Source organism: Melospiza melodia, chromosome 9 (assembly GCF_035770615.1).
Source record: "Melospiza melodia melodia isolate bMelMel2 chromosome 9, bMelMel2.pri, whole genome shotgun sequence".
Taxonomy (NCBI): domain Eukaryota; kingdom Metazoa; phylum Chordata; class Aves; order Passeriformes; family Passerellidae; genus Melospiza; species Melospiza melodia.
Window position 1 is genome coordinate 22608828 of NC_086202.1, and position 14469 is coordinate 22623296.

Sequence of the window (14469 nt, forward strand, 5' to 3'; positions counted from 1 at the left end):
CCTGGAACAGCGCATGCCTCATTATTTATATAATCTAGCAATGAGCCAGGTTGTCTCATTTATACCATTTTACCTTCTGAAAAAAGCTTAGTTTGGAGGGTTCTGGGGTTTTTTTTCCTACTACAACATTTCTACCTCTCAGTATTCACCTATATGCTCATACTATGCCCAAAAGAAGCTTAAATAATTTAGAAGCACTCAGATTCTATTAAAATATAGAACAATAAAGGATTCATTTTTTGTCTTAGAGCATAACTACACAGTTGAAGTCACCTATTGCAAAAGCCCTATTGTTTCCTGTCACTTTTCCCCTTTTGCAATTAGTGCTGTCTCTTCAGTGTTTGAAGAGGAAATACAGAAGTCACAGTGCACTCATATATGTGAAGAAAGTGATGGAATAGATTCTTGGAGACTCATGAGGCCATTTACCAGCCCATTCTGATCACTGTTTCACTATTACCAATACAGAGCAAAGTACAGTTGGTTCAAGGAGGGGATCACCTCCTTGAGGAGGGCTGGACATCAGGAGGGCAAGAAAGGCACACAAAGGGTTGGCTCAGTGAAACCCCTGCTCCAGCAAGCAGTTTCTTGAATGTTAGTTAAAACTGTGATTGCATTTATTGAGTCAATTCCTCCCATCTTCTTTAGTGGAAACATCTGAATGCATCTTTGTCTGGTTTTATGGGCTTTAAAACCCCACTGTCCAGCTTTCTCAACAGTGGCTCATTCTCAGAAGATGGCTTAGGAAGGTGATTCCCCTCATGCCCCAGTAACAACTGTTAAGGTGTATATGCTTGATTTCTTTTTCAGTGGTACTGGACTTGTATCTTAACTGAGTTGTCTGAAATAGTGTTCTTTCTTACAAACTGGCGACTAAAATAAACACAGGTACCCATTTTTACATTATTTTCATTATTTTGAAAGGGAAAACATAGTCTTGTAAAAGTATTTCGAAGAAACATCAGGAATACAACACTGAATGCATGGAAACCAATCTAATTGAAGTAAAAATCTGTCACCCTAAAAAGGACAATATCTGGAACTGGTTTTACATAAATTGGTATTTCACACACAGTTCCTTTCTTGGGGTTATTATTTATATTCTCTGCGCCTTTGAATTACCAAGAATTTATCTGGCACTATGTCTCATTCTAATGTTCTGTTTTCATTAATCTCACAAAAAAAAAAAATAGTTAGCCCATACAACAATTGTCCAGTACACAGAAATGGGGTCATTCCATAGAAGTAAGCTGTAAAAACCACAACAATCTGTTTATAATCATTTGTTTAGGACCTTATGCCATTCAGAAAGTCTTGAGAGCATCTGTCTTTCCCAATTTTTATTTCCAAGACCCAGTTGCCTATTTATTCCCTCAATCTCTTCTTCTTCCTCAAAACATTAAAAGCATATTATTGGATTTTTGTGCAGGACAAAGATGAGACAGTGTGACCACACAGAGGTGAGTAGGTTGTATAAAAGAGAAAGGATTTATGCAGCATATGCAAAAGTAAGATTTCCAAGCAAACAGACCCACTTCCCTCCTGTGGCCACTGCAGAAGTCTCACAGCTCAGAAAATGTGTGTAGAGGGAGAGAGCAGTGGTACTACCCCACCCTGTCATTATCAGAGCATTATAAATGCAATGTAAATATGATGATATTCATAGCTGGATGAGCATCTCATAGTCTCTAGCTAGCACAAGGTGGTACATACATCCTGTGAACAGAAATCCATTGTTTCTAAAGGGTGAACAGAAAATTCTAGCACTGAAAGTTGTCTCCTGAGAGGTCACATACCTGTCCTTCCTGCTCCTCAGCTCATGCATGGCAGCTGCTTGTCTTCTCTTGGCTACTACAGCAGGACTAGAGAAGTGATAGGCTAGAAAAGCAGAGGACACATCCTCTGTAGAAATGAGAGGATGCTCTCTCACATTTTAGGAGAAATAGAATATGCTGGCTTTTCAGCCAGTATTTCAAGAACCTGGGACTTGATAATTGTCAACCCATTTAGAAAAGCCCAAGCATATTTATACAACTGATGAGTTTTAGATACACTGACCAATATCTGTTATACATCCATCTCCCTGGATAAATCAGTGAGTTCTACATAATTTCAACTCTCAGTATAGAATTTGGCTTTTTCACTTGTAAAGACACACAGGCAGGGTCTGAAGTAACAGGTCAATGAAGAAGCTGGAACTTTTCTTGGCCTAACTTGCGAAGGTCCGTCCCATCACCAGTTATAGTTTGAGTAGTTTACCAACCTTGGTACCCAAAATGTTCACCTAACCTTGCAGAATGTGATTTTTGGTCCTTTGAGAAAGATTCAGCAGCTAACTTGTTTGTACAGAATAAAACATGGGCTGACACTAGAAGATTATATGGAATATATGGCTTTAAACTTGGTCTGGCACAGAGGTAGATACATGCTTTGCTTCTTTCAAAAGTTACACTTTTTCCAACTTTTCTTAGTATGGTCTTTCTAGGCAAGATATCTAAAAGTCTGGATTAAACCCTAAATTCAAAATGTAGCAATAACTATTATTTTCTTTTGTCTCCAAATATCCTTTATATTCACCACAGCAAAAGTCTTCCCATAAAGCTTCTCAGAACTACCAGAGCATGCCAAAGCACATTTTCTTACAAGTTCAATTAGATATGTCGGGGCCTAATATCAAGAATATCCTTGAAAATTTAGTTTCCCATGGTAGTGGGTGCAGCAACAACTTTAGGAAAGGTTTCCTTTAGGAACATGAACTTTTCATGTTCCCGAGAAGCACAGCCATATGGGGATGGAGAAACACAGAAAATAAATGGTTCAGGTTAAGATTCTGTCTGTATCAATTAATCATTTGAATGGCACCCCCCAAGACTTGGCACAGACCTAAGTAGAAACATCACACTTGCTAATAACATAATTTCAATGCATAAACCACCCCAGGTTTTTCAGTGGCTAAGTGCTGTGCTTCACTCTGACTTGAGTCTCCAATGTGAGAAGTATTTGGACCATTTGCTCATTTGCTATTCATGTAGCAATCTACCAAATACAGCTAAAGCTGTAAAAATGTAGATACAAAAAAAAAAAAAATACTTAAAATTCTCTTTCCTTACATTTAGAAAAACTATCAGTATATTTTTCCAGAAAACAGCCTATAAATTCAAAAGCTCTTTTAATGTAATTATACCTAATCATAATACCAATTTTCATTTGCTGAAAGTAGAAACAATATAATAACAAAGACACTCATTCACAGTGGAAAATACACTGCAAGTGTTACTTTCTCTGCAGATTATGCAATTAGAAGATTAAATCCTGTGTACACCACTGAATATGTAAATTGACATCTTCTACTCAACATCCGATTTTTAGAAACAGCACTAATTCTTACAAAACCTACACATTGTTTCAAGAAGCTCCATACAATGGTCTGTGATTTTATTTACCTTGGAAAAAAAGCCCGCTTTTATAATCAAAAGTTAAAAAAAAAAAAACAAAGGAAAGAAAGAAGTACATTAAGCAATTGTGGAAGCAGACCAACTCAACTGGGGCACCACGACCAAAGCAAGCCCTGTAATAGTATAATGACCTTTAATGAGTGTCTGGGGAAACAATACAGTCGTAGCATAAAAGACAAAGGGCAAAACCCATCATGGCTCCACTGACACTAATTTAAAATGATTTTCAGAACAACTAAAGAATGTAAGAGAGGTAATCTGATCCACCAATCTGACCTCACTTTGATTCTGGGGCCCTGCTGCTGCCATTTCTAATTGTCAAACACTCTACATTTCACATCTGCTCATATTTAATGAAAAGCTGACTCTCCCCACCATTCTCTGAGCTAACTAGCTCTGTCAAGATGGGCATCGTCCAACCCCCGTGCGCTGCAAAGAAAACACACTGATTTCTATTGAAGCCCTGCCAGTGCAATGTTGCGTGCATATATATATTTTAATTGGAAAAGAAAGGCTTATGCTGCTTTGCAAAGCATGTGAATTGGTATTGATTTTCGTACTTATTATTAACAGTCAAAGGTGACTCGCCTCACAAGGGGAAGACTGAGATCTCTTTTGATTTGAAGGAGTGATGAAGGGGGGAAAAGGCCCATGAAGGATAGGATGCTAAAAATCCTCAAAGCTGTCAATATCACTTATCCTTCAAAATATAACATAGCTCTAACATGTTTCCCAAAAAGCTCTGGCTTTTGTTGGAAATAATACCATTATTGTGGAGGGTTTTGGCTCAGCAGGCAACACAATCAAAAATGTTTACTTTATCTGCCTCTGTAGAGTCTTAAGTGGACTTGAAAGCCATGGTAAACCTACAAATTAGTTTTTCTTTCCTTGCCAAACAGTGCTAATGGCAGAAATTTTACCCACTTGCAGGGGACATATTAATTTACCCTAATCTGGTTGCTGTTAACACCAGTGGCCAGGGCCCAGCCACAAACTCTCTGTACCAGTCTGTACCCTACAAACTCTACTAGGCACAGTGTTACTGAGGCTGACACACTGTACAAAAAACTGTACAGGTAACCTGTAAACAAGGTTTCTTGTTTGCTTTTCTTAACAAAGTATGCTTTACTACATTTTACCCTGATAAAATTCTCATTAAAGGATAAAACTGTGTTTATCCTAGTTTTAAGTCCTGTGATTTACAACAAGACTTAAAACTAGGAACCGTCCACCTTATGGTGATACATGAGTTGCAAGCAAGTAGATTGCTAGGATGTTCAGAGTGCTTATACTCAGAGAGAGATGATTTTTGGTAAAATCTCCAAGAAATCCTATGAGAATATTTTTAATTAATACGGTCTTCAGACAAAAGAAATGTAACAATTATAGAATTTTTATATTTGTGACTGGAAAAATAGTTCGTAAGTCAAAATAGTTAAAGCAAAATCATTCACCACTTGGGCTACATACTGCAATATGGTACCAAAAGACAACCAGGTGCATAATCTAAAATCTACATTAGTCTTCATAGCAGAAGGCACTTTGGTCCAAAATGACCTGCCTTGGAAAATGGACATGCTTCCTGACCAAAACTCCAATCTATTCTCATAGCTGTAGCTGAATAAGTTTATAGCTTTCCTTTGCCATTTGGGTAGGGAAAGGAAAACAGCTCCTGTCCCAAGACATAGTTTTGCCTGTTAAGAATGACTAAAGAGGACAAGAAAATGAAACAAACAAACACACAAAAAACCATTTAACAATCTTTTTCAGTTGATGACATCACACTGATAATCCAAGCTTTGGTATCCCTACAGCTTGTCTGAATAATTAATCGCCATGCAGAATGGTTCTAGGTTCTCTGTCTTCTCCCTCTCAACTCTGATCTTTCAAAAGAGCTTTCAGGGCACATTCCAGAATGTTACTGTCCTATGGAACAGACTCTACATTTAATTTCAAAACATTTGTACCAGGGATTTGCACCAGCCTAGTTTTTCTAAAAAGGTGCTACAAAAAGAACAACTGATTTTACAAAAAGTACGAACATTTCTGTGGCTTCTGTATTAGATGGAAGATCTTGCTTTACTGAGAATGAAGAGTTACAAACAAAACTAAAGGCAAAAGTAGCAGCATAGAATAGAATTCCATCTACTATATTGTATCCTGTATATTTATTCACTGCCCATTGTATGATGCTCTAGTGCCAGTATTATTAAAGGTTCCCACTTGGCACCAGTCACAGATTTAGACAAAGGTCTGATCCTCCACCAAAGCACTTATTGCTTAATTAATGACAATTTGTATTGTATGAATTAAAGAGAAAAGATGTCACCATACTGCGCTACTAAGGTCCTGAAGGCTATTGCAAGAGGATGCTTCATAAAGAGCACATAAAGCAAAATAATGATTTACATTTTTTTGCATTAAAAATAAAAACAGAAATATAAATACAGAGCTGTGATCAAATTTGGGGTTGATTTTTCGAAAAAGCATCAGCCCAGTAAAAACTCACAGAACTACAATGCACGACACAAGACAGGGATGATACCACAGACACCACAAACATGGAACAGCATGTGTTGGTGTTAAAACTTACAGGCACGTAAACTGGTGGAGCAATCATTAACAGAGACAGAAGAAAGTGGGAAGGCTCTCTCAAGGGTGTCCATGTTACTATGTACACTGCCTGACATGCAAGAGCAGTCACGCTCAGAGCGTCCGCAATCAAAACAACATGCCAGTCTCATTCTCTTGTAGATGGACATCTTGGCTATAACCATGTGTTGGATGGGAGGAGAGGAAGAGCAGCAGGTTAATGGCAAGGTTATAGATATAACAAGGCAGCTGGAAGGTAATTTAAGGGATTTAATACAGGCCTTAGTTAATGTTAACAGTCTTGACCCAGGAAAAAAAAATGCAATGAGATTATTGATAACACTTTGGCTGTACATTAAAAGTAGGGCAAAAGATTAATTGCTCTTTATTTCTGCTCAGTCTTAGAGGGTGACCGCAGTCATGGGGAAAAATTACTGTTTACAGTCAAGTGTTCGGATCACAATAGAACACAGTAAAAGCACAGAATAATAGGAATATGCTTTTCCCTTGGCACAATTAATACCATTGGATTAAAATGAAAGCAAAAGTCACTAGTCCATTAGGTATTTTAGCCTATCCTGTTTCCTGTAAAAATCAGAGATTTCTTCATATATAAATATATGTATGTATGTATACACACACAGAAACACACATACAAATGCTTTCTTACATACACACACTCATACACACATATGCATTATACATACACACATATATATAAATATATTTATTCTTAAATGTATTATAATAATTTTTTGGTATTAAACTGTGCCAAGAACCACCTTAACTGCAATTAATTATACATTATTAAAGAGTTACAAGATATTAATAAAATTCTCCAAAAAAGTTAATTTTGCTTACATTTTATCTTCAGGAATTCAAATTAACTCTTGACAGAATACCAAAATTTGCCCATATAGGAGACAAAACTAAAAATGGTAAATATGCTCAACATTAAGTTCAGTTCACAAATAAGGCATCACCAAAAGCACACAGAGCATTGGTCCACTGAAACATGCTGAGCCAATCATTGGCATGGCTTCTGCTTTGGATTCAAAAGTCAATCAAGAACAAAATAACTGAATTTAGAATTAGGTGTTAGTTCCAAAACAAGTGCCAGGTCAGACAGAACATCTTTATCTTTCAGTCATCTGAATGTCCTTGTTATGTATTTCTAGAAATATAGAGCATCCTATTTTATAAATTCATGTATAATTACCATCCTGGAATCTTACATGTTATCAGAATCAGGCATGTTTACGTCTCAAGGAATCCAAAGGCCATTTAGATTGTTTCACATGCTGCACTGAACCAACTTTTGGTAATGGTTTAGATTGAACTGACTCAATTATACTAAAAACAAAACAACACTGACAGGCAAAAACAGAACCTTAAAAGCAAATGCAGAAAAAAGGTAATGTTTCTCTGGCCTGTATCTTCAGTTTAGGATGTCTTTTTTGCTTTATGGTAATGACATTAAATTTAAAAGAATTTTTTTTTCCAATTTCTTAATCCCACAGTCACCAGGAAAGAGGGATTGAAATCACTCAGATGGGTCAAGTCCTGTTCTAAGGCCTTGATGGCTTGCCATACAGTATACTTGTCAAGCAAGGGTAACATTATGATTGTGGAAAACAGGCATTGAGGGAGATGAATGAGTGATCTCTTCAGCAGCGACCCCATTCCTCTAAAACTTTGCTCGCATGACAGATGCCATGTTCTTTTAGCATCCTAGTAGAGTTATCTTACAGCTGTTCAGAAATTCATCATGCAGCATCAGGCTTGTTCATTGCATAGTACATCATTCCTCAGAGCTTGGCTTTTAGTAAGAAGGTTTCCACTGCAGCTTTTGATGCATACACATTCAAACTACACAGAAAATTCAAAACAGCATTTTCCCGTGTTTTCCCTCTAACTCTTCCCAACACATTCTTTAAAGTTGAAAAGTTGGACAGTAAAAGAAAAGTGAAATAGGTTACCAAAAGTGTAACAGTCTTTCCAGTATGCCTACTTTCTTATTTTTTAAGGAAATTAAAGAAAAATAAAGGGTATTTGTGCAACACACTGACAGTAGGTGAGGTTGAAAAAGCAGGCCCATTTTGCTGTAATTATAGCTGTTTTGAAGGACTTTTTCTAATCAAATGCTGTAGCAAAACACTGCTCAGAAATTCCCAACTGCTACGTCATTGGTTAGTAACAGTCCCTGGTTTTCATTTACTTCTGGCCATATCTTGTCAACAGTCAATAACAGGATAGGACAAATTTATGGAAATTAAAAAGAAATCATCCTTAAGGGCAAAGAAGGCTAGGAAAGAAAACTTTTTGTACCATTTTCATCAGAATTAAACCAATAAAGTTGGAAATTTAAGGCCTTCTCTTCAATAGGGGAAGGACATGATGGCGTTTCTCAAAAGCAATACCCTTCAGGGACTGTTTTTAACTATTATTGTCAGTTGTTCTGGAGATCATGCAGCATTTGAATATTTCACATCATTATCATGCAGGAAACAGGCCTGGACCTGGAAATATAAGCAGCAGAAAGGACTTGCCACAAGGATTTTAACAAGTATATAAGCAACTGCATATCAGAGCAATAACTTTTGGAAAGAAAACATGCTGTTACTCTTCATTCCTTTTATACAGTCAGTTACATTCACACCAAATACAATACTTATTTCAAATAAAACAAAACACGCATTATTAGTAGGGATGACTAGTGACAAGGTCAAAGACAGCACAGAAATGATTTTAAATGGTTCAGCCACACACATACCATTTTCTATAAAACTTCCATAAACATTAACAGAAAATGGGAATCATCAGAGAGACAGGGGGACCTTAAGAACAGCCTCTGTGTGTGTGTGTTAAATTTATCTGACACCTGTAGGACCTGCGTAAGAATCAACTTATTTCTATTCCTAGATGTGTTATAAATGTTGAATAGAATTGTAATTTGATACTGGTGAAAACAAAAGTTGGGAAATTAAGGAGACTACTTTCCTATTTTCAATTGTATAATAAATAGGGAAAAAAAAAAGAAAAGACAGATCCTTGTACTTTATATGATGACAATCACACAACATTTGTAAAACTAATCAGTAAAAATATCAGGGGAAGCTTTTGTGGACACTAAGTTAAGACTGCCTAAATAATTTACAAAACAAGGCACATATGAACTACTCATTAAGAGCAAAAGGAGAGCAAAGTTTCTTTCAATTGCTTAGAAAGTAAATAAATACTTGTAGAAACTTCCAGATGCAATTTTTCTCAGAAGGTAGTAGCCTTCCTTTTTATAAAAAGAAAGAATAGCTCCCCAGATGTCTACGCTTCTCACAAGACCTTACTTCTGATCTCAAAAAGTCAAAAAGTACAGTTAAAATGTGTAGATTGTCTGGATCTGAAGTGTTACTTAGAGTTCACGAACAGTAATGGGAAATATTTCCAGCTGCAAAAATAAGCAAAGGAAACTGCAGATTATTCTCTACCTAAAATGTCAAGGAACAGCTCCTTTATCTTTTTCTTTCTTTTTTTTTTTTTTTCTTTTTTTTTTTTCCCTATTCTTTAAAGAAAGCAGAACAAAGTATTCCTTCTTCTCTCCTGATTTTTCGCAAGGCCCGGGCTGTGCCCCCTGTGCTGGGGCTGCTCCTCAGCGCAGCCAGGGTGGAGCTCCGAGGACATCTAGCGGATCTCTCTCGGGCAGCAGCTGCTCAGGAGCAGGAGCGGGAGCCTTCCTGACCCCCCAACGGTACAAAAAGGTACAGAAAGGTCCCAAGACACTTCAGAATTGAAATGCACACTGTTATTTCAATTCGTCAAGTTCTCATGATCCAAAGTGTGAGTGAAAAATCATCAGCATTAAAGGCGACCAGGCTGGAGTGATCGCCTGCCAGCAATGCTGCTTAGCATCATGAGACTGACACACAGACAGGACTTCCCCCAGCACAGTTTCAGTTTCCTGAAAAATACAGCAGTACCTTAACCTGTTGGTGAGAATTTATTCACCTTAACACAACAGGAAAATCTATCTCTCCATTATTTAATTTTTACAAGTCAACGTCAAGACTAGCAAGGGAGCTTGCTCACTCTCTTGCAATTTTTGCCATCAATGACAACTGGTTACTTGTTTGCTCCAATTCACAAACTGCTGCTCTATGTCAAAACTGAAAAACAGCAGGAGATCTGAGTGGACATCTTGCCCTATTTTAGTAGATATAAGAATGACTCAAGTTTTGATGTAATAGCACATTTATAGACCAATTCATTTTAATTTTCAAATCTGATCATGACCTTTCCTTCATTACCTTACAGAAGACTCACAGCCAGTGCACTCTCAAAGCAAACTACTTTTCTAAACAAACTTAAGCTATTGGGGAAATGGAAAAAATCAAAGCAAAACTACATGACCTTTTTTTTTCTAGCTCTTTCACAGCATGAAGAACTCCTTCACTTATTTATTACAATTTAAATGAATTTCTTTAGTTCACAAAGGTCTCAACATAAGAACATATTTTAAATAAATACATTGCTTCAGATACATCCAGATTACTTCTAGTATTTTGCCTCAAAGTCAATAGGATTCACCATTTCACCTATAGAATTTATTTGTTTTACTGCTGGTTCTTATCACGCTGACCAGTTTCACAATCTGCTTTTTCCTGCTGCTACATCTTTTTGCTGCATCATTTTATTGGCTAAAAATAGATGTTTGAAGAAATTTTTGTTCTATCCTTGAATATTTTCTTCCACAACAGGATCTCAATCCTTCAGTATAGTTTGCAGGCTCCACAATAAAATAAATAGCAAATAATGATGATGCAGGCCACCATAATTTCAAGAAGGCCAGAGCCTTCTTTATCAAGAGCATAAATTATTCCTTCATTCTTTGCAAGATCCCACAGTGTGTATAGATGAGAGGGGGAAAATATCTCAATCCTGATTAAGACCTGAGGTGTTTCCACAAAATAAATTCAGAATATCTGGTAAAATGTTGAAGTTGCACGTTGAGGCCTCCTTTATTTAGAATAGCTGCAGCTACACAGTAAAGTTACAGCCTCAATCTGGCACAGCAACGCTGCACTGCAGCTGTGGGATCCCCCTTGCTCTTCGAAAGAACAAGCCCATATAATCCCAACGCTGCCCTATAACCAGTGCATTTCTTTGCAGCACTTGTACTTCTAAGAGCAAATTCTTTCCATGTCCCAAATGCTGTATTTACCATGAGTGTACACACAAAGTGGCTGATGAGAGCCTTCAAAGATCCTGCACGCTTTCAAGTGGTATGACCTGGATTGACATGAAGTGGTCCATAAAGCTCATATTCTAGATATAATAATACTGTAAAACTTTACAGCTAAGGCCCTGGAAAGTCAGTGTGTGTCTACTTATGTAAGTAGTGTCAAAACCAGCAAGCTCAGGAAAATAATCACTGCAGCTTGTTTCCTGTTGAAGGTATCTCTGGGTTTATACATTAAAAAATCACACTTTTAATTAATTGTCTGGCTTTCTCCCATAACACTTTTTTCTGTCATTGGGGAGAAAAAAGTTAGGTAAGGACAGTAAAAGTGCTGTGCTACTCTTTGTGTCAGCTGTGCAATGGAAAGGACAAAGTACTGAAAACCTAAACAGGGACCTGACAGATGAATTGTGTTTAACCCAGCAAAGAGTGCTATAGTGGCAATTACCCCAGCCTAACCAATATCCCTAAAAATTCATGAGATACCCCTAGAATAATTTCAAGGAAATACTATTGCCAAGATCTAATTTTCATTTAGGGATAAAAATAAGCTTGTAGAAAAAAAGGGCAAATAGGTGGAAGAAGGGAAAACTGCTGTATTTTCTTCGTCACCCTAATCTCCATTGGTGGGAACAATGAGAAACTTGTGGGTATGACGTCACTGCTACATGCAACATAAATAAAGAAAAGAACCAAAATACTGAACAAAAATACTCTCTGCTAGAGAAAGACAGGTTGGACCGCACTCTGGGCTACAGGGAACCCATTTTTACTCACAATAGATCACTATCAGTGTGCAGTTAAAATATAGTAGGGGCCGTGTTCCAAGGCAGCAAGAGGAAAAATAAATCAAAAGTTTGTCAATTGTCATAGATTACAAGAAATTCCTTCAAACACATCAATGTACACATGATTTGTCCCCTCTGGGGTTCAACCCCCACCGTTCACAGCAAGCACTGTCACTGGAAAAAATATATAGAGAATTAGACCATAGCTGTTGTACAAAATGAAAGAAACAGGAGGAACAGGTCATCCAGTTTAGAGATTTCATCCCAACGTAGCAGCATTTTATACAAATATATACATATATTTGGCCTCTTGCTGCAAAAACTACAGTTAAGTGGAATAGGAAAGAGATTGAAAACATTAAAAAAAATTAACATTCTGTGAATAAAATTTCCACACAAGTATTTCTTTGGACAATATGCCATCAGCATTTATGTGTTATTCAGGGAGTGGGATGGGTAAGGAGAAAGGGATGGCAAAGAAACTGCGAAAGGAAAGCAGGATTACATGAATTATCCTTGGCCTTGTAGAAATGTACTGATCTGCCCTGAATTATTAATATTAGGCCTAACGAGTTTGGACAAATGGCTATGTAGGTCAGACTCACGTTTAGACCCCAACAATACCCCAAGCTAATATTCAGAAAGTGTCTAAACTGAAGTGCAACCTCAGATGCATTATTCAAGAATGTGAATTAAGTATTATGGGAAACTGCATGAATTAGAGCCACCATAATTAAGTTTTCCATTTCTTTCACATCTAATTCACCTGAATGTGTCAATATTTTTATATACAACCTTTCCTTTCATCTTACATATTTTCCACATTTAGCTGCCTCTAATTACCATGCTACTCACTCATTAAAGCATGTATTTGTCATATAGAACTATATAGATGCATGTGCATGCAGTGTCAAAAATCAAATTGGCCTAGTGATGTATTACATGTTGACATAATAGTTGATAGTTTTCTAACCCAACAGGGAGAAAGTTTTCTCAATTTATGCTTTGCTTTGGTTAGAATTGCATTTTTAAGACCAATGATTTGCATCATTTGCACATGGATAACATATCTAAGTCTTTTCAAAAGTGATTAGTGATTTGAAAGCTAAAACATTTTATGAGAATAACATTCTGCACTAAAGACTTACCTTAAAAACAAACCCAAACACAAAAAGCAGGTCCCATAAAAGGGATTTCAAAATTGCCAACAAAACTTGAGAAACAAAAATCACTAATTACTATTGAAATTTTTCATTTCATTAATTTTTCTGACAGCTCTTTAAAAGAAAAGCAATTGCCTTATTTATAATACTTGTGAGCATGCTCCTCATTGAAAGCTCTTCTCAGCTCTTCCACAGGCTGCCCACTGTTGTGGTATCTGTGACCCCTTGTGTGTCTAAGAAACAGCAGGAGAGAGGGCAGACTGAGGAGCGGGGAGACAATGAAAGGGAAATTTAAGATGTCATTCTCACTGATCATTATTCTTCACCTGACTCAGAGGATTCCCTCCTTAGTGCTCAGTGCTCACTGCACCAGCTCTGAGAGCCACCTCCTCCTTCTGCCTCCCTAACTCCGTTTGTTCATCTGCCCAACAAACTTTCATTTATTGCACTCATATGTGTGACCATGCCATTTGTAACCCTTCCAACTGCTACTTACACAAATTGTTACTCTTGCCTCTCCAAGGCTTTGCTGCTGCTAATATCCATTGTGTTGGCTGGGTCATACCCCGTTTCCTCCCAAGTTTCAAAGTACTGAGAAGGTTACCTTTATTCTCATTACTGTATAAAAATAAAGGGCTCTTAACCTTTATAATGCGAGTTCCTGATTCCTATCTTCTATGCAATGTGTAGGTCTCATGTTAAACTGAGAGATCTTTGGGATTTATTAAATTTTTAAGCGGGACATGTTTAAAAAAGCATACACCATGTGAAGGAGGAGTACAGAAGAAAATAGAAATAAAATAGTTTTTTTTGTTTTGTTTTTTTTTTCCTGACAGAACCAGATAAAATTAAGCAGGTAACATATTTCTCTTTAACTGTTGAGTAATTTTGAAAAAAGATTTCATGAGAGTCACAGGCACCCTGAGGCATCTGTAACTGGCTTTACCAGAACTTACTCAGCAGACTCATTGGCTTTGGCAGCAGTTCAAAGGTCACATTCTCACATGGATAAACTGTTCTTGAACAATTTTTTTCCAATATGTTAGGCAATGCATACATTCCTTCCACATCAGGCATGCTTTCCATGTGCTTTGCTCTCCTTGTGGCTACTGGGAAGATAAATACCATTTTCTGTCAGTTCCAGCTGCTTTCTCCCTATCATACTATTGTTCCACACTCGTGGTGTTTTGGAGGACAGGAGTTTTTTTGAAAATCTCCAGTGAAATTTTTTTTTTCTT

At 37.1% G+C, this 14469-nt stretch overlaps 1 protein-coding gene across 19 annotated transcripts in view; it reads right to left on the minus strand.

Moving 5' to 3' along the window:
* The window catches only part of KCNMA1 (potassium calcium-activated channel subfamily M alpha 1), a 402334-nt gene that overhangs the window by 85372 nt on the left and 302493 nt on the right, over positions 1 to 14469 (minus strand). For 2 of the 19 annotated variants that reach the window (XM_063163868.1, XM_063163866.1), the window contains exon 19: positions 6049 to 6222. The exons of 15 other annotated variants lie outside the window; for them this stretch is intronic. In XM_063163868.1, the coding sequence (XP_063019938.1) occupies positions 6049 to 6222 (174 nt within the window). Of the gene's footprint in view, positions 1 to 6048; positions 6223 to 12057; positions 12067 to 14187; positions 14341 to 14469 lie in introns of all 19 variants that reach the window. 2 more of the 19 variants (XM_063163850.1, XM_063163869.1) reach the window with 2 other exon arrangements.